This window comes from Drepanopeziza brunnea (assembly GCF_022702325.1).
Source record: "Drepanopeziza brunnea f. sp. 'multigermtubi' strain 214-2 chromosome Unknown ctg1, whole genome shotgun sequence".
In the NCBI taxonomy this organism is placed as follows: domain Eukaryota; kingdom Fungi; phylum Ascomycota; class Leotiomycetes; order Helotiales; family Drepanopezizaceae; genus Drepanopeziza; species Drepanopeziza brunnea.
In genome coordinates, this window is record NW_027094064.1 from 4,637,030 (window position 1) to 4,651,675 (window position 14,646).

At 50.8% G+C, this 14,646-nt stretch overlaps 5 protein-coding genes across 5 annotated transcripts; 4 read left to right on the forward strand and 1 right to left on the reverse strand.

The window, feature by feature from the left end:
* Positions 1–2,056: 2,056 nt before the first annotated feature.
* Positions 2,057–3,469, reverse strand: L3040_000889 (uncharacterized protein; the record flags this gene model as incomplete). Its single annotated transcript, XM_007288013.2, has 5 exons — positions 2,057–2,455; positions 2,509–2,688; positions 2,741–2,943; positions 2,997–3,202; positions 3,447–3,469. 5 exons carry the CDS (start codon positions 3,467–3,469, stop codon positions 2,057–2,059), a joined length of 1,011 nt encoding a protein of 336 aa, XP_007288075.2.
* Positions 3,470–4,697: 1,228 nt separating this feature from the next.
* L3040_000890 (uncharacterized protein) lies at positions 4,698–5,694 on the forward strand (the record flags this gene model as incomplete). Its single annotated transcript, XM_066155355.1, has 4 exons — positions 4,698–4,957; positions 5,021–5,510; positions 5,561–5,615; positions 5,660–5,694. The coding sequence occupies 4 exons, from the start codon at positions 4,698–4,700 to the stop codon at positions 5,692–5,694; spliced, it is 840 nt and encodes a 279-aa protein (XP_066013380.1).
* Positions 5,695–7,936: 2,242 nt separating this feature from the next.
* On the forward strand, positions 7,937–8,638 carry L3040_000891 (uncharacterized protein; the record flags this gene model as incomplete). Its single annotated transcript, XM_007288011.1, has 1 exon — positions 7,937–8,638. The coding sequence occupies one exon, from the start codon at positions 7,937–7,939 to the stop codon at positions 8,636–8,638; it is 702 nt and encodes a 233-aa protein (XP_007288073.1).
* A 1,200-nt stretch (positions 8,639–9,838) lies between these two features.
* Positions 9,839–12,546, forward strand: L3040_000892 (uncharacterized protein; the record flags this gene model as incomplete). Its single annotated transcript, XM_007288010.1, has 5 exons — positions 9,839–10,006; positions 10,069–11,198; positions 11,254–11,375; positions 11,476–12,276; positions 12,329–12,546. 5 exons carry the CDS (start codon positions 9,839–9,841, stop codon positions 12,544–12,546), a joined length of 2,439 nt encoding a protein of 812 aa, XP_007288072.1.
* Positions 12,547–13,181: 635 nt separating this feature from the next.
* On the forward strand, positions 13,182–14,328 carry L3040_000893 (uncharacterized protein; the record flags this gene model as incomplete). Its single annotated transcript, XM_066155356.1, has 5 exons — positions 13,182–13,230; positions 13,309–13,429; positions 13,478–13,824; positions 13,877–14,245; positions 14,306–14,328. 5 exons carry the CDS (start codon positions 13,182–13,184, stop codon positions 14,326–14,328), a joined length of 909 nt encoding a protein of 302 aa, XP_066013381.1.
* Between the last annotated feature and the right edge of the window lie 318 nt (positions 14,329–14,646).

Here is a 14,646-nt window from a genome sequence, read left to right on the forward strand (position 1 = left end):
CGTGCGTAGGTGGAAGCCCAAGAAGTAAATACTCCTCATCGCTTGTTCGTTTCCCAGGGGATAAGATATTAGCTAAACTGCCTTTCTTCGTAAATTTTTGCACTGGGAGGACTGGTTGCTTGCTGCTGCAGAAAAGATGAGTGCTTTTTGATGGTGGTTCTCTGCTCTCGGAATCTGAGGATCGCTCTTCTGCTCGTACGGAAAGGGTCCCGTAGAACTTGGTTGCGCGGGGTGACGAATCGATTCGGGAGCGCTGCAGGTTGTTGACATTTGGACCAGTGGGGTGGCTGCGCTGGACTTGGTTGCCCGTCCAACGGAAAGGAAAAACTTGGAGAAAGGATTATTTATTCCTTATTGCTGCACAAACAAACGTCCGGGGGTGTTCGCCGACAGGATCTCGGCTTTCTCTCACCTTCCTTTGGCAGATGTCGGTAAGATCTCCAATATGCATGCGATTGTTGTCGTCCTTGAGTCGGTTCTATTCGTTGTCCTGCTGTGCTGGCTGATGTGGGACAATGCATCGTGGACTTCTCACCAACAGTAATTCCTCAGGCTCATCATGAAGTGTTATATTATTTGCTACAGCTTGTATTGGGCTCTCCACTTCCTACGCACCGCATCTAAATATTTGACTGTTTTTATTTCACTTGGATTTGCTGGGCGAAGTCCGTCTCCTTTGCGATTGATATCTTAGAAGCGATCCCGCTCGAGCGCTTCCCGTGGCCCACAGTCGCCGAAAAACAAACAACAACATCGTTTTCAAGCTCATATTGCCCCTAGATCTCGGGCATCCCTTAAATTTATGTAGGGGGGGATTTTTTCTTTTTCGTTATCCTCTACCGAATCTTTTAGTTGCGACTCAAAGCAGGCTTCAAAATCCACAAAATGGCAGCTTGAGTGAGTCTGGGAAGGATCAGAAATGATAGCAGGAAAACTTGCTATCATTCAATTCAGATCTCGTATCGCCAGATTTAGGGCGAGGAACAGGGCAAAATATCATGTCCTGACGGAGCAGTATCAGAGCCAGACTCGGCTCGGCTCCCTTGTGGTCTACCGCAGGACGACTCGATTCGGAACTTGTACTTGTTCTGCCTCTGTCCGCGGGCGCGATAATACTATAAAGAGCAAGAGAAAGCTCGTTCGCGGACATTTCTCTCAGCATACCATACTATACTACTGGTCGTCCGTCTACTTGGTGATATTTGATATTTAGTGTGTCGAGGTGTATCCTGCCAGCCAGCTGCTGCGCTTATCGCCACCGGTTCTGTTGCCGCTACCGATAGCCTCCCTGGTATGTTGAAAACCTTCATCTCAATTTTTTTCCTGGGCCGAAGCTATCGACGGAGAAAAATTTCAACATGTGTATTTTCAAAACGTTTCCTGTTTTCTGCCTGGGGGGCCTGGAGGGGCTTTACTTGGACACTCGTGCTGATGCAGATCTTTCGATTCTTATACTCGATTGGGGAGATAGTCCACCACTACGTACTCCCGATTAGGTGAGAGTAGCAGAGATGTGGACCTGGCCATTGGACCCAGGGTTTCAAAAGCCTGACACCTATAAAGGTTGGGCTATAACTTTAGGGTGGGGAAGGACGGTGTCGGAGCACAGGCAATCCGGTGGGGAGAAGTACGAACTATACCAAGCAGTGTTTACCACGTTTATTCGTGAAGTCTGAAGAGGCTCAGCTATATGCTGATGTCAAGGCCGGCATACCTATAGTAGCCACGTGACCTGGTGCCTACACTCCCACAGACGGTGAGAGATTGCTATCAGCTTAGACCTGTTAAGAGGCTTCTTGCCTAGGCGCTGAAATTTCTTGGAAATTTCAACTTTCGTTTGGGGTTTGAGGCCCGTATCCAGGTTCAGCTGTAGATCCACTACGAGGACATGGCGAATAAGTGGTTCTGCGGCATCCATACGCTGGGTGGTTGCAAGCCATGGCAAGAGTTGTCAACGAAGAGGCTTGCCGAGAGATGTATGTATGCACACAGAACTATCAGAGAATGATTTATATACAAGATCTCTGCCGTCTCACCCCACCCTAGATCCATTTCCTTACAAGCACTGATGGTACCAAGTACTCACCGTTTTACAGGTGTACGGGCTGACACAGGCGGTGGCACCAGTCCATCCCGAGCCTCCACACTGCTCATAGCGTGCAACAGTACCCGCATCTGTTTTACCCGTATCTGTTTTACCCGTATCTGTTTTCGGCGAAGCCGGCGTAGACGTTTTGCTCTCAGCTGATGAAAGCGTCGGCGAAGTTTCTCCACCGGTGCCCATCGCTGCAATCTTCTCTTGGATGAACGTAAAGGCTGCCTGTCCGTATTCGGTCCCGTATCCTTGATGGGTGGCTTGATCGCTGCCCTTGCAGCAGTAAGGATCAGCTTCGTCGCAGTAGGACTGGATCTTGGAGGCCGAGGGACATTCGAAGCCAGCTGGTCGGGGTGCAAACTGCAGGCTGTTAGTAGTTGGCCGTGGGAGAGGACTGGGAAAGGGAGACGAACGCCTGAGGCCTGGCAGGTGCCAACGTTGTAGGGAAGACCGACGATATGTCGGGGATTGCCCATGAAAATTGCTGCGGCTAGCTTGCTCAGGGCCGATGCTTCGATGGGAACAGCTGTGTCGCTGAGGCCGATGTTCGTGTCCCCTCCACCACATATCGAGTTGTCAAAAATTTGTGCGCCCTGTCTTTCTTCAGATCTTGAAGTGGGTGTTGAGCATGGGACATTGGCTTACCTGGGAGTACCCAACGACCACTAGGATTGAATTTGGGCACTTGGTATGGTATGCATTGACGGCTGCAGCTGCAGCTGCAGTTCCTTGCAACGCAGATTCTCCGTAGCTCGCACCTCCACAAGAAGCTTGACCTCCGCAGGCTGGGTAATCTATAGCTTCGGAGGTGGAACCAGGGTAGGCATTCAATACCAGATTGACGACCACTGAGAAGAGTTAGAACCATTTGAAAATGTCATGAGAAGTGCGGACTGCGAACCTCGCGCGGTTCCTAAGCCAGGTGAGACTGTTGTCTCTCGGGCGCCGAAAACATGGATTTCAGGACAGCTCTGGCGTTCCTCGATATCGACTGGAGACGCAAGAGCACGTCCCAGGAAGAGGGTAGCAGCAGCAGCAGAAGTGAGTTGCATACTGACAAAATTGAAGACTGCCTGAGTAACGAGAGAAGAGAATAGAATGCAAAACCTGTGATAAGAAATGAGCGCTTGAATACTCTATATATGAAAGAAAGCGGAATGAACGGACTCCGCAAACACCATGTGGAAGCAAGTCAAGCTTTGAGTCAGGGGTTATGGTCAAGAATATTTGCTCCAATATTATCTCCCGCCGCGTTTGACCGCAGGGACGAACCTCTCCGGGTCCCAGGTCCCAGGTCCCCATTCGTTGTATTACCACAACTCCCATAAACACAACCCTGAATCTTATTTACCTCACAGATAGGTCGAGGGGCATTTCGGCGGCCCTGTGAACCTCACTTCAAGAGACGGTTATTGTTCCGTAGCGACCAGACAGACTATCCCGTTGAAAAGACCGTCCCAGGGCCGGCCCATGTAAGGCGTCGCTTAAACCCCATAAACGCAATTCGTTTCAAACCATTGAATAACCGTCTTAAATAAAGTACCGTTTCAGCTTTGCGATTTTTGATGGATAATCAACGGACTTTGCCAACTTCTTTTCGCCGTCTTTAGCTTTAAAATAGATCTTTCTCGAATCATCAGCTGAATATCCAAAAGCCCTTCTATGGGCCTTCTGATAGTTTTTCTCCGCGTTCCAAACGAGGCCAGCTAGCACTATTAGCGAGAGCCCGCAGGTAAGTAAGTACTACGTAAAAGTCAGCGCACTGATTATTACTCCGAAACCTGCCATTAATTGATTTACCGTATTCCCCGCTGTTCCCATATACTACGTAATATTAGCCAAGTGCGCAATATCCATGTGCCTTCCCGATTCGCCATCATCAAGTTCTGTCCCGGCTGGAAGGCAGTGATCTTCCATTACAATGCTTACACCCGCTCGACAGCTCAACCCGAGTTCGCGAGATCGGGGCACATGCCTCCGCGGGACGTCGTATTAAGGTTACTTCTCGTCAAGCGGAAGATGTAATTAATATTCCGAATCGGACGCGCGGCGCCGGGTATTCGAGTGCTGTTGGAAGCAGAGTGGTGCCCTTATGATTTTATGGCGGAGAGGGCTGGCTGCTGGGCATTTAAGGTTACATTCCGGTAAGATGCCCTCGCTGGCAGACTGTCTTATCTGATCATCATACATTAAGGTTTGATATAGACAAAAAACTGCCAGTTTGCGGCACCGCTGTGACCCTTCATTTGCGCTTGAGGTTACTACGTACATTGGAGGCACGGGCATGCAATGCCCGTATATTTGAGCAGGGATGTCGTTTCATGGGCCTGAAGATCTCGCTTACGCATCTCACCTCCTACTACCATATGGAACTGTAAACAATAAGAGGTAGACCGGCAACGTACTGATGCAGAACCGCCGGCGGGAACAGATTGTGGTAGATTTGTTGATTTGTCGATATGTCGATTAGGCTAATATGAACGTTTTCGAGGGCGGGCGGGATCGTCCGAGCTGCGTAATCATGGGAGCAAGTGAATATGAAGAGGGGATTTGCTCCTCAACACACCGAACTGCAGTTTAGAAATTGACCCCAGAACTTATCATGGTACCATTCACATCTCTGCTCGTTGCTTCCTCCGTGGTTGTCAGTGTCTTCGCACACCCAGCTAACATGAAGGAACTCATGGTCCGAAGTGGAACTCCCAGCGCCACTGGAACAAACAACGGGTTCTACTACTCTTGGTGGACCGACAACGGAGCCTCAGCTACCTACACCAATGGCCCAGGTGGGCAGTATAGCATCACCTGGGGTACAGGAGGCAATCTCGTCGGTGGAAAAGGCTGGAATCCGGGATCACCTAGGTATGTAAACAAAGCATCAAGCTACAATGTCAATACCACTCACCCAGTACGTGTTACACGCAGAGCCATTGCCTACACCGGCACGTACTCTCCAAATGGCAACAGCTACCTGTCCGTGTACGGATGGACCCGATCTCCCCTGATCGAGTACTACATCGTCGAGAACTTCGGAACGTACAACCCCTCCACCGGAGCCACCAAGAAAGGCAGCGTCACGAGCGATGGCTCAACGTACGACATCTACGAATCGATCCGCACCAACCAGCCTTCGATCGATGGGAAAGCGACGTTCAAGCAGTACTGGTCCATCCGCGCCTCGCACCGCTCCAACGGCACCGTCAACACGAAAGCGCACTTCGATGCCTGGGCTGCTCTGGGCATGAAGCTTGGCACTCACAACTACCAGATTGTCGCCACGGAAGGCTACTTCAGCAGCGGGTCTTCCTCGATCACCGTGTCGGAGGGCACGGTCTCCGGTGGGGATACTACGCCGGCGGTTAAGACGACGTCTTCGGCGGCACCTGCTCCTAATAGTGGGACTGGGACTGGAACTGTGAGTTTCGTGCGTGACTTTGGGCTAGGTTGAGCTGACTTGGATTTTAGTGTGGGGCTATGTGGGCGCAATGTGGTGGGAGCGGGTGGGCGGGTGCTACTTGCTGTAGCTCGGGGACTTGCAAGACGCTGAGTACTTGGTACTCTCAGTGCTTGTAATCGTCAAGCCGGCGAAGGTGGAGTGAGTGGTGGACGGATGTTTCTTGTATATATCTTGAACGTTTTCAGTATACCGTCTGCATATAATAGCTATAGTAGTCAAAGCCTTATTCTTCGATGAGCTGGATCTCACAAAATTCGAACTCACAAATACCACCATGGGGCTTTGCATTTCTTCTGATATGAAGTGAAATCGACCTGGTATTTTTCCTCCTTGTCCAATCATCTCCAAAAGCTTCCATGCTGCTACAATCAAATGCGCACGTTCAAAAGACCGAACTTTGAAAGCTCAAATTCCCTTTTGTTGTTGCAGTAAATGTACACTTCCTTACGGCGGCAAGGCCACACCCGTCTGTCCCTGTTGACGACGACTTCTGGTCTGCAGGCCTGGACTGAGAACTTGGTGTTGAGCGCAAAATTGATGCCATACAGAGGCCATACATATTAAATCACTGCCATTTAATCTCTGCACTATTCCTGTCGTACATAAGAAGCGGAGTAAGCAGTATAAGCCGTAGCTCAGCTTCAGAACCCGAGAGGGAGACGGCTTCTCGCTAGTCGGCTACCGTCTTGAAAAAAAATCTACCTGCTTTATATGAGTAAATATTCGTTCGGCTTTTGTCAATCGGCGGACGCACGAGATGGCTCAGTGGCTTAACAGCTTCATGGCTATCCGACCTCCACCGATTGACACCACCCTCCGAATACCCGGAAAAACCTATTCAATTAGGTTTGTAGATGGAAACCTCGTACCACCCCGTTGTTACAAGCTTTCCAATCGATTTTTGCACTTTTTTTTTTTTTTTCGATTTTTGACTTAGGCCTTAGGCAAAGAACACAATCGAGAGGGGAGATGATATCTACCGGCAGAACAATCTTTGAGTAGATTCGCTACGCACGAACTGTTGACTTGCCCGGAGGCCTACGATAACTTCGAGTATTAACACAAGAAGGAGAAGTAAAGAGTCGGTGTAAGCCGTTCCGCAGAGGTACATGCATGGTGAAGGCTTGCAGAAGTACTTTGCCTCGTAAATGGTGATTAGTAGGCTGACATGCCGGATGCGCTCTGCTCAGCTACGGCTACGCCGAAGCGAGGGGCCGGCCAGGCTAAGTTTGTCAGATCAAGAAAGGGAAGAAGGTCTCAATCAAGGAGAAGCTGTCTTTCAAAACCATCATTCAAACCTGTCAGAGATGGAATTAAATTGATAGCGAGGGATTATTTAGACTTAATGAAATTGCGGAAGGGATCAAAGTTGGGTTTTGGAAGTGAGGTTGAAGTCTTGGCCGTGATCTCGCTTCGACACCTCTCCATCATACTAAACTTCAAGTGAAGGCCGACTGCTCCATCTCGTTCCTCGCACCTGTAAATGCATGGCACAGACCCCAAATTCAAACACTGGTCTCCGAGGCATGCGACTTGAGGGACATCGCCGAATATGGCTTGAGACTTTATGGCTTGCGGCGCATCCATCAATCCACCCGTCACCAAGGCGGTCATTTCGAACGCCAATGACAACGCACAAGAGTTTCTAGATATTCTCCTTCACAATAATGAATAGCGAAGCATTTTCTGCATTCGTATCATCGTTCGCTTTCAAAATGTCTTCTCCTTCAAGAGCCTTCTCCCAAGGGGAGCTCTTCATATGCTGAACCCCGAATGGTAGAGAGAAACACCTCCACCACCAAAACGGAAAGGGCCGCACGTTCAGCCTCACAGAAAAGCACCGGACGAGTCTTGGAGGCAAGGCCAGCAGTCAGCCTCAACATCAAAAGCGGTGGTCAGCTGGCAGCGAATGAGCCGTAAGCTTACCAGCCCACATAAGCAGCGGGCGTTCGCGTATACGGCTCGACATCGTCATTGACGGATGTTACCGAGGTGGGTTTCGCCCACGGCGGGCTGTTGGTTGTGGGAGTGTGCTTGAAGTTACACGTACTGTCAAAGTTAGGAGTCGAAAGTACGCTTTCGTTTGCAAGTGCTCTACGTTCTTGTGAGCCATGGCTAGGCTGTGTCTACACTTGACGACTTTACCGCTTCGGTCTGATGAGGAAAGCCCCCGGTCTGAGCTTACCTTAGCTATTGTCTCTGGCAGGATATGAGGTTCAGGAGCTGCTACTCTCACTGCTATATAGTCTTCCAACGTCCCAGGACACAGAGAGTTATTCAAACAAGCCATATAGCATAAATTTAAATCGCGTGGAAGTAAATCCTCTTTGCACTTCCGCATATAATCGCTAAATAACCTTCAACTTCTTCCTCAATCACCCTACATGTCTCCCCCACGCCTCCCATCCGACAAGCTAGATGTCGAAGAAGTCTTTAGCGACTCCAAGTCCTCCGTAGGAAGCTACTCGAACAGAAACTCCGCAGTCCCCGATCCCTCCCCAAGCGTCACCAGACTCTCGGACTCGGATCACTCCTTGGTCTGTCAGTCTATCGGCGCGCTCTCGGTAGATGAAAGTGGACGAGTCCAACACCCAACATCCTTCCTCTACCCACCAAAAGGCCTCCCGAACGGCCTCTACAAGGACGTGGTCCGCTCCCGCACAATCTCGCAATACCAGTACTACCTCTCATCATTCATGTTCACGTCCGCTCTCATCCTGCAACTTCTCCTCGGAGCGGCGCTTACGGGTATTGGATCGACGTCGGCCGGGACAAGCACAACGATCACTGTGCTTGCGGCCGTCAATACCGTCCTTGCGGGTGTGCTGGCTTTGATGCACAACTCTGGCTTGCCGGATCGTTACAAGAATGACTGGACGGAGTTCGACGAGGTGGAGATGTACCTCAATGAGTTGGTCGAGGCAGGCATCGTGAGTAGTGGGTGGAGTCGGGATCAGGTTATCGAGCATTGCTTTGCGCTGTACAGGCGGGCTAAGGGCACAGTGGCCAAGAACAAGCCGTCAGCGTATGCGTCGACTTCGAGTCCAGCTGCGAAGAGCTCGACGGCCCTGACGAGGCAGCCTTAGGCGGATAGTCTGGGGATTCGGTTCTTGAGGCTGGAAGTTTTGATTTCTTTCGTAATGTTTGATTTCCGGCCTAGATCTCACTTCTTTATATATGCCCAGTGTGTTTGTTCACATCTGATCGCTTCTCATGCTTCTCATTCTTCACTTCACTTCCACACTCACTTGTCAGGGGATGCCAAGCACCACCGCACCCATCACAAAGCCGTTCACAAAGCCGTTCTCACCTCCAAGCAAGAAGCCCATGATCCTCATGATCTCCTCCGTCACGCCTACCTGCAAAGGCAGACGCCACGTTCAAGATGGACCCGTGATCAGACATCCCTCTCAGCTAAGCATGCCGATAAAAAATCACTCGACCAGCCTCGACCAGCCTTATAATGACGTTGCTGTCGTCCAACCATTCCAGCACAGTTGACTGCTCACAGTTGACTGCTCATAGTTGACTGCTTTGGCTGCTTTGCCCTAGTCTTTGAGGATACCGTTGACTCGAGCGTCAGTATTTTCCCGTTTCGTCCCGTCGAGCGCAGGTTGAGGGCTTCTACCGGTCCCTCTGCTTTGACGGGCCGGGCTCGAGAGTGGCGTCTAGAGGTCAGGAGCTCTGCGGTTGCGAGGCAGCTGATGCTGCCGGCGCCGTCCGTGATAGCTAAAGCTATCATCTTACCGTGCATGAGCAGAGACCTGGCGATCATTTGTGGAGAGGATATACAGTCCGTAGTTCGTGTGTGTACTTGATGATGGAAAGAGACGATTCGATGGGACGAAAAGCAAGCGGTCTATATCGATTCAATCTCCGTTCAAGCAAGAAATCCCGATAACCTCAATGTATGGCGTTCGTCGTGACCTGCATCTAAGACAAGCTTCTGGGATCCGATATGCTCCTATAATCACGTGCAGCCCCATCTCGTCTACTCCGTACTGTAGCTCGCCCCCCTTACTTTTCCCCCACATCTCTTCTTCATTGCTGCCCAGGTGAGCACCAACACCAACACCAGCGCACTGTCTCATGACCTATTGCGATGGCCACATTAGTCAAGGCGAAAGCTTCGACGGCCAACGGTAGATCTAGACATTTGTTTCATCGTCTCTTTCTCTTCTCTTCCTATCAAGCTTCTCCACCCTGCAAAGAATCTCTTGATTCTTACCCCTTTTTTCAAATTCATATAGGTTAGGCGAACGTTTAGATACGTACGTGACGGTAAGATGCGCTGGACTATATACGTGTTAGCCACGGGAGCCGCCGTGCAGGCTTCGACCTTGACTCCACCAGTTCTCCCTTTGACAGTGCGAAATCCGTACCTAAGTACCTGGCTAGGAAACGCAAGAGGGAATCCCTGGGACCAGTGGCCTATTTTCTGGACCGGACAAGAGGTGCGCTGAAGTCCAAGTTTGGAGATATATTTGCAGATATATAGCTAATGATCCTGGGACAGGTGGGACTATCAGTTCTGGCTGCAGTCTCCAAGTCCGAGACGGTGTATCCACTACTGGGAAGAGCCCAGGACTCGTTGCCGAAGTCCGGGGAAAGCTTCAATGTTTCCTATCCGACCTATCTAGGAGCTACCTTCGATGCATCGACTACGAACCTCACATACCACATCCCTGCTCCAACCTCTTCCAACGAGCCTGTTGAAGTCATTCTCTCTTTCCTTTCCCCGGTGACTCCTACTTCCACGCTGCGACAATCCATTCCTGCTTCATACTTGCAAGTACATGTCACTGGAAACTTCGAAATCGAGTTTTATATAGATCTAAATGGGCTGTGGGTCAGTGCCAACCGGGGTAATGAGATCGTCTGGGAGCTCAGCCAGAGCCCAGGCTCTGCTGTAACAGGACAAGGACCCCTCAAAACCTGGAAAGTCAAGAGGAAGGTCGAGCAACTGTTGACTGAGGATGCCGATCGTGCAGAATGGGGTACATTACACTTCACTGGCCCTGCCGATGTCAGACATGAAGCTGGAACTTCTGCCTTGGTCAGACAGAAGTTCTCGCGAACCGGAACACTTCAGAACGTTGTGGATGGAGACTTCAGGGCGATCATGGACGAGGAACCAGTCTTTGCTTTTGCAAAATCGTTCCAGCTCAATGGCAACTCTGCTGCAGGCGGCAAGGCTTACGATAGTGTCCTCTTCACCATTGCCCATGTCCAGGATCCCGTCATCCAATTCGCATCTGCCGGAGGAATGGCTATGATGCGACCCTTGTGGTCAAGCTATTACCCTACGGCAGATGAGCTCTTAAAGTTCCACTACTACGATTTTGACACCTCGTTCGGACTTGCCAGCAACTACTCTGACCAACTTGAATTTGATGCTTTGAAGTCCGGATCAGAGGACTACAAAGATATTCTCGCATTAAGTGCTAGACAGGTTCTGGGAGCATGCAGCTTTGCAGGCACTCCCGAAGATCCTCTCATCTTCTTCAAGGAGATTTCGTCTGATGGGAACATGAATACTGTCGATGTTATCTACCCAGCTTTCCCGTGGTTTTTGTATACTAACCCGAAATGGCTGGCATATCTCATGAACCCCCTCATTGAGCACATGCTTAGTGGTCAATATCCGTAAGTAGCTGCGTAGCTGCGTTAGAAGACAGCGATACTCACTAAAGGTATCTAGGAATGATTACACCATGCATGATCTCGGTGCTCATTTCCCAAATGCAACTGGTCACCCAGATGGAAGGGATGAATACATGCCTGTCGAAGAGTGTGGCAATATGCTCATCATGGGGCTTGCTTGTAAGCACAACCGGGCAGTAGCCACTCTCCCCCTTTCCAGCGTCCCGCGAGCGACCGACTCCCGAGAAGACGAACCATTGCTAACCTTCCGGTCATCCAGTGGTAAACTCGCTGAAATATGATACTAAGCCTGCTAGCATTTGGTCGGCTGTCGGAGACGACAAGTACATCGAGTCTTCAGAAGGGTCGGCATTCTCTCTTCGCATCGATGCCGATGGTATGGACGACACGTTTGGTGGGCCGGTCTCTGCCAAGGGCCAGAAGCAAGCCCGGAAATGGATCCAGAACTCCTACAAACTGTGGAAACAATGGACTGGATACCTGGTTCGCGAGACCTTGGTTCCAGCAAACCAACTATCCACAGATGATTTTGCTGGCTGGCTGGCAAATCAAACAAATCTTGCTTTGAAGGGCATCATCGGTATCAGAGCCATGTCTGAGATTGCAGAGCTGGTTGGCGAGGCCGAAGATGCGAAATTTTACCGAAACGTATCTGAGACTTACATTAAGATATGGGAGGAAGATTATGCTATTTCCAGTGATGGTACACATGCAAAGTTGGCCTACACTTGGTTTGGCAGCTGGACAACGCTTTACAACTTATTTGCGGACTCGCTGTTGTGCTTCCACCTTCCTTCCAGCTCGAGTCTAGAATTTACCGGAGCTCAAAAATATCTGGGAGAGCCATCAACCTCGAAGACTGGATTCGTCTCGGACAGAATCTACAAGATCATGAGCGACTGGTACCACAATGTTCGCCAGCGATATGGTCTGCCTCTAGACAGCAGACATCTGTATGCGAAGAGCGACTGGGAGTTCTTCGCGGTTGCGGTTGCTAGCAAACAGGTCAGGGAAGAAGTGGTGCAATCAATCGCCTTGTGGGTGAATGAAACATCGACCGGTATGTATCCTGCAGCTCATCCCCATGCAGCAAACACTGACCCATGAAACAGATCTGCCCTTGACGGATTTGTATGATACCGAAGGAGACGGAGGGTTCCCTGGGATTTCCTTCAAGGCCCGGCCTGTTGTTGGAGGCCACTTCGCCTTCTTGGCTCTGGAGAGAGCATGTGGTGGAAAGGCTGTTGCAGCGTTGGGCTTCTTGGATGACGAGCCCCCGAGGGAGTTTAACCTTTGTAATACGGGTGGAAGATTCGATGGAGAATTGTAAGGTGAAGTGACTGATGGAGTTTGTACCCGTAAATCCGGATCCTAGAGCAAAGCAAAGCAAACAAGTCCTTGCAGGGATAAAACTCGTGCCTGCAGAGCCGTAGCGCGCAGAAACGTGACTCTCTGAGAGCCTCAAGAAGCCGGAAGCCTATCCCAGAAGAAAGTTTACTGCAGAATACTCACGAATGCTTTTATTCATATATGATCGATCAGAGGCATTCAGCTTTGGCCGCATTCAATAGCCCAAATGGAGCTACTACGCCCTACCCCTTTCGCAGACGAGTTGCCATGTCTCAGGCGGCCTCAGGCTGCCGTTGCAGATGCAGCTGAGGAATGCCGCGCTAGCACATATTAGCCTGACGCTAACGCTAACCCAATTCCCCGACCGCGACAAGTTTTATCGTCTGTCCTTCAAAGAGTCTACAGACCATCATCATCCTCATCACACAACAATTGTCTTCATCTGCGATATTTCATCCAGAACTTCCATCTCGAACCCCGAGATATTTTTCTTCGCCGCTTGCCACTATCAAGCCGGCATCTTCTATCCGTTGCGCCCATATTCCGAAGCTCACGACAGCTTTTTGACACTTCTGACATCACCTTCCTTCAATCTTCGTCCGCATCTCGTTGATCATGGCTTCCATGGACTATGAGAACGAGAACGGCAGCGCCCGCTACGAAGGTATGTGGCTTTCCCCCTTCGTCTTTGCACACTCTGCGGATTCCAAGCAACCATGCTGACTCGAATTTTGACGCGTAGATGAGGCTCCTCGTTACGAGCGTGACCGCAGCGCCTCTCCTCGTCCTAACCGCCGTGAGAGCCCTCGTGGAGGTCCTCGTCGTTCCGCATCTCCTAACGGGAACGGTCATGCCGATAGCCGGTCAGTACACCCTCGTCGTCTGCCCTTGTCTTGACTGACAAAGAATAGTGGCCCCCCCAAGAACGACCGTGGCGCTCCTCAGGATGATGGTGCCATCAACCCAGGCTCCAACCTTTTTGTCACCGGTATCCACCCTCGTCTCTCCGAGCAAGAGGTGACTCGTCTCTTCGAAAAGTACGGTGACGTCGAGAAGTGCCAGATTATGCTTGACCCCCATACCAAGGAATCCCGTGGTTTCGGCTTTGTCAAGATGGTTACTGCTGACCAGGCTGATGCCGCTAAGGAGGGTCTTCAAGGTGAGGTTATTGAAGGCCGCACCTTGAGCATTGAGAAGGCTCGCCGTTCGCGTCCTCGTACCCCTACCCCGGGCAAGTACTTTGGTCCACCAAAGCGAGGCAAGTAATTCCTGCTCCCCTTGTTCAACACGATTGACTAAGTGACCAGAAGAGGATGGGCGTGGACCCCCACCAGGACGCTACGGTGAGCGCTATGATGATCGTCGCCGCGGTGGCGGAGGATATGGAGGACGTGATTACGACCGCGGATACGGCGGAGGAGGACGCCGTGATGACCGTGACCGTGGCTATGGTAGAGATCGCGATGATTATGGCCCTCGTGGAGGATTCGACCGCTACTCTCGCGATGATCGATACGGCCGTGGAGGAGATGATCGACGTGGAGGTGGCGGAGGTGGTTACGGGGGAGGACGTGATTACGACCGAGGTGGTGATCGTGGCTCTGCCCGTGAAGCACCTCCACCAGCCGCTGCCTATGGTGATCCAGCACCTCGTGGGGAGGCTCGGGAACCATACGGAGGTAGAGGCTACGATGATGAGAGATTCTCCCGTCGTGAATTTTGATTGCTGACTAACATAGGTGGTGAGCGCCCTGCTCGTTAAATTCGCACGATCTCGACGAGCACGACAAGAGCTTTGGATCTGCGGCTTTCATTGATGCAGGTGCACCGCCACTTGTGCACTACCGTCATTCTCTTCTCTCTTCGTTATGATCCAAAGCTTTCAGCGGCGGAATATGCAATAAAAGCGGGTGCCTAATACAAATTTCGGCGGATCGAGGCGCGAACTTCAGGTCATTGGATTGACTTCTACGGATGCTATGGATTTTCTTTTTGCTTTCTCTCCGGTTCTCTTCGGCACGATAATTCGGTCAGTCGGGCAGGTTCAGCTTTTCCCTGGAACAGATATCTGGTTTCTTCA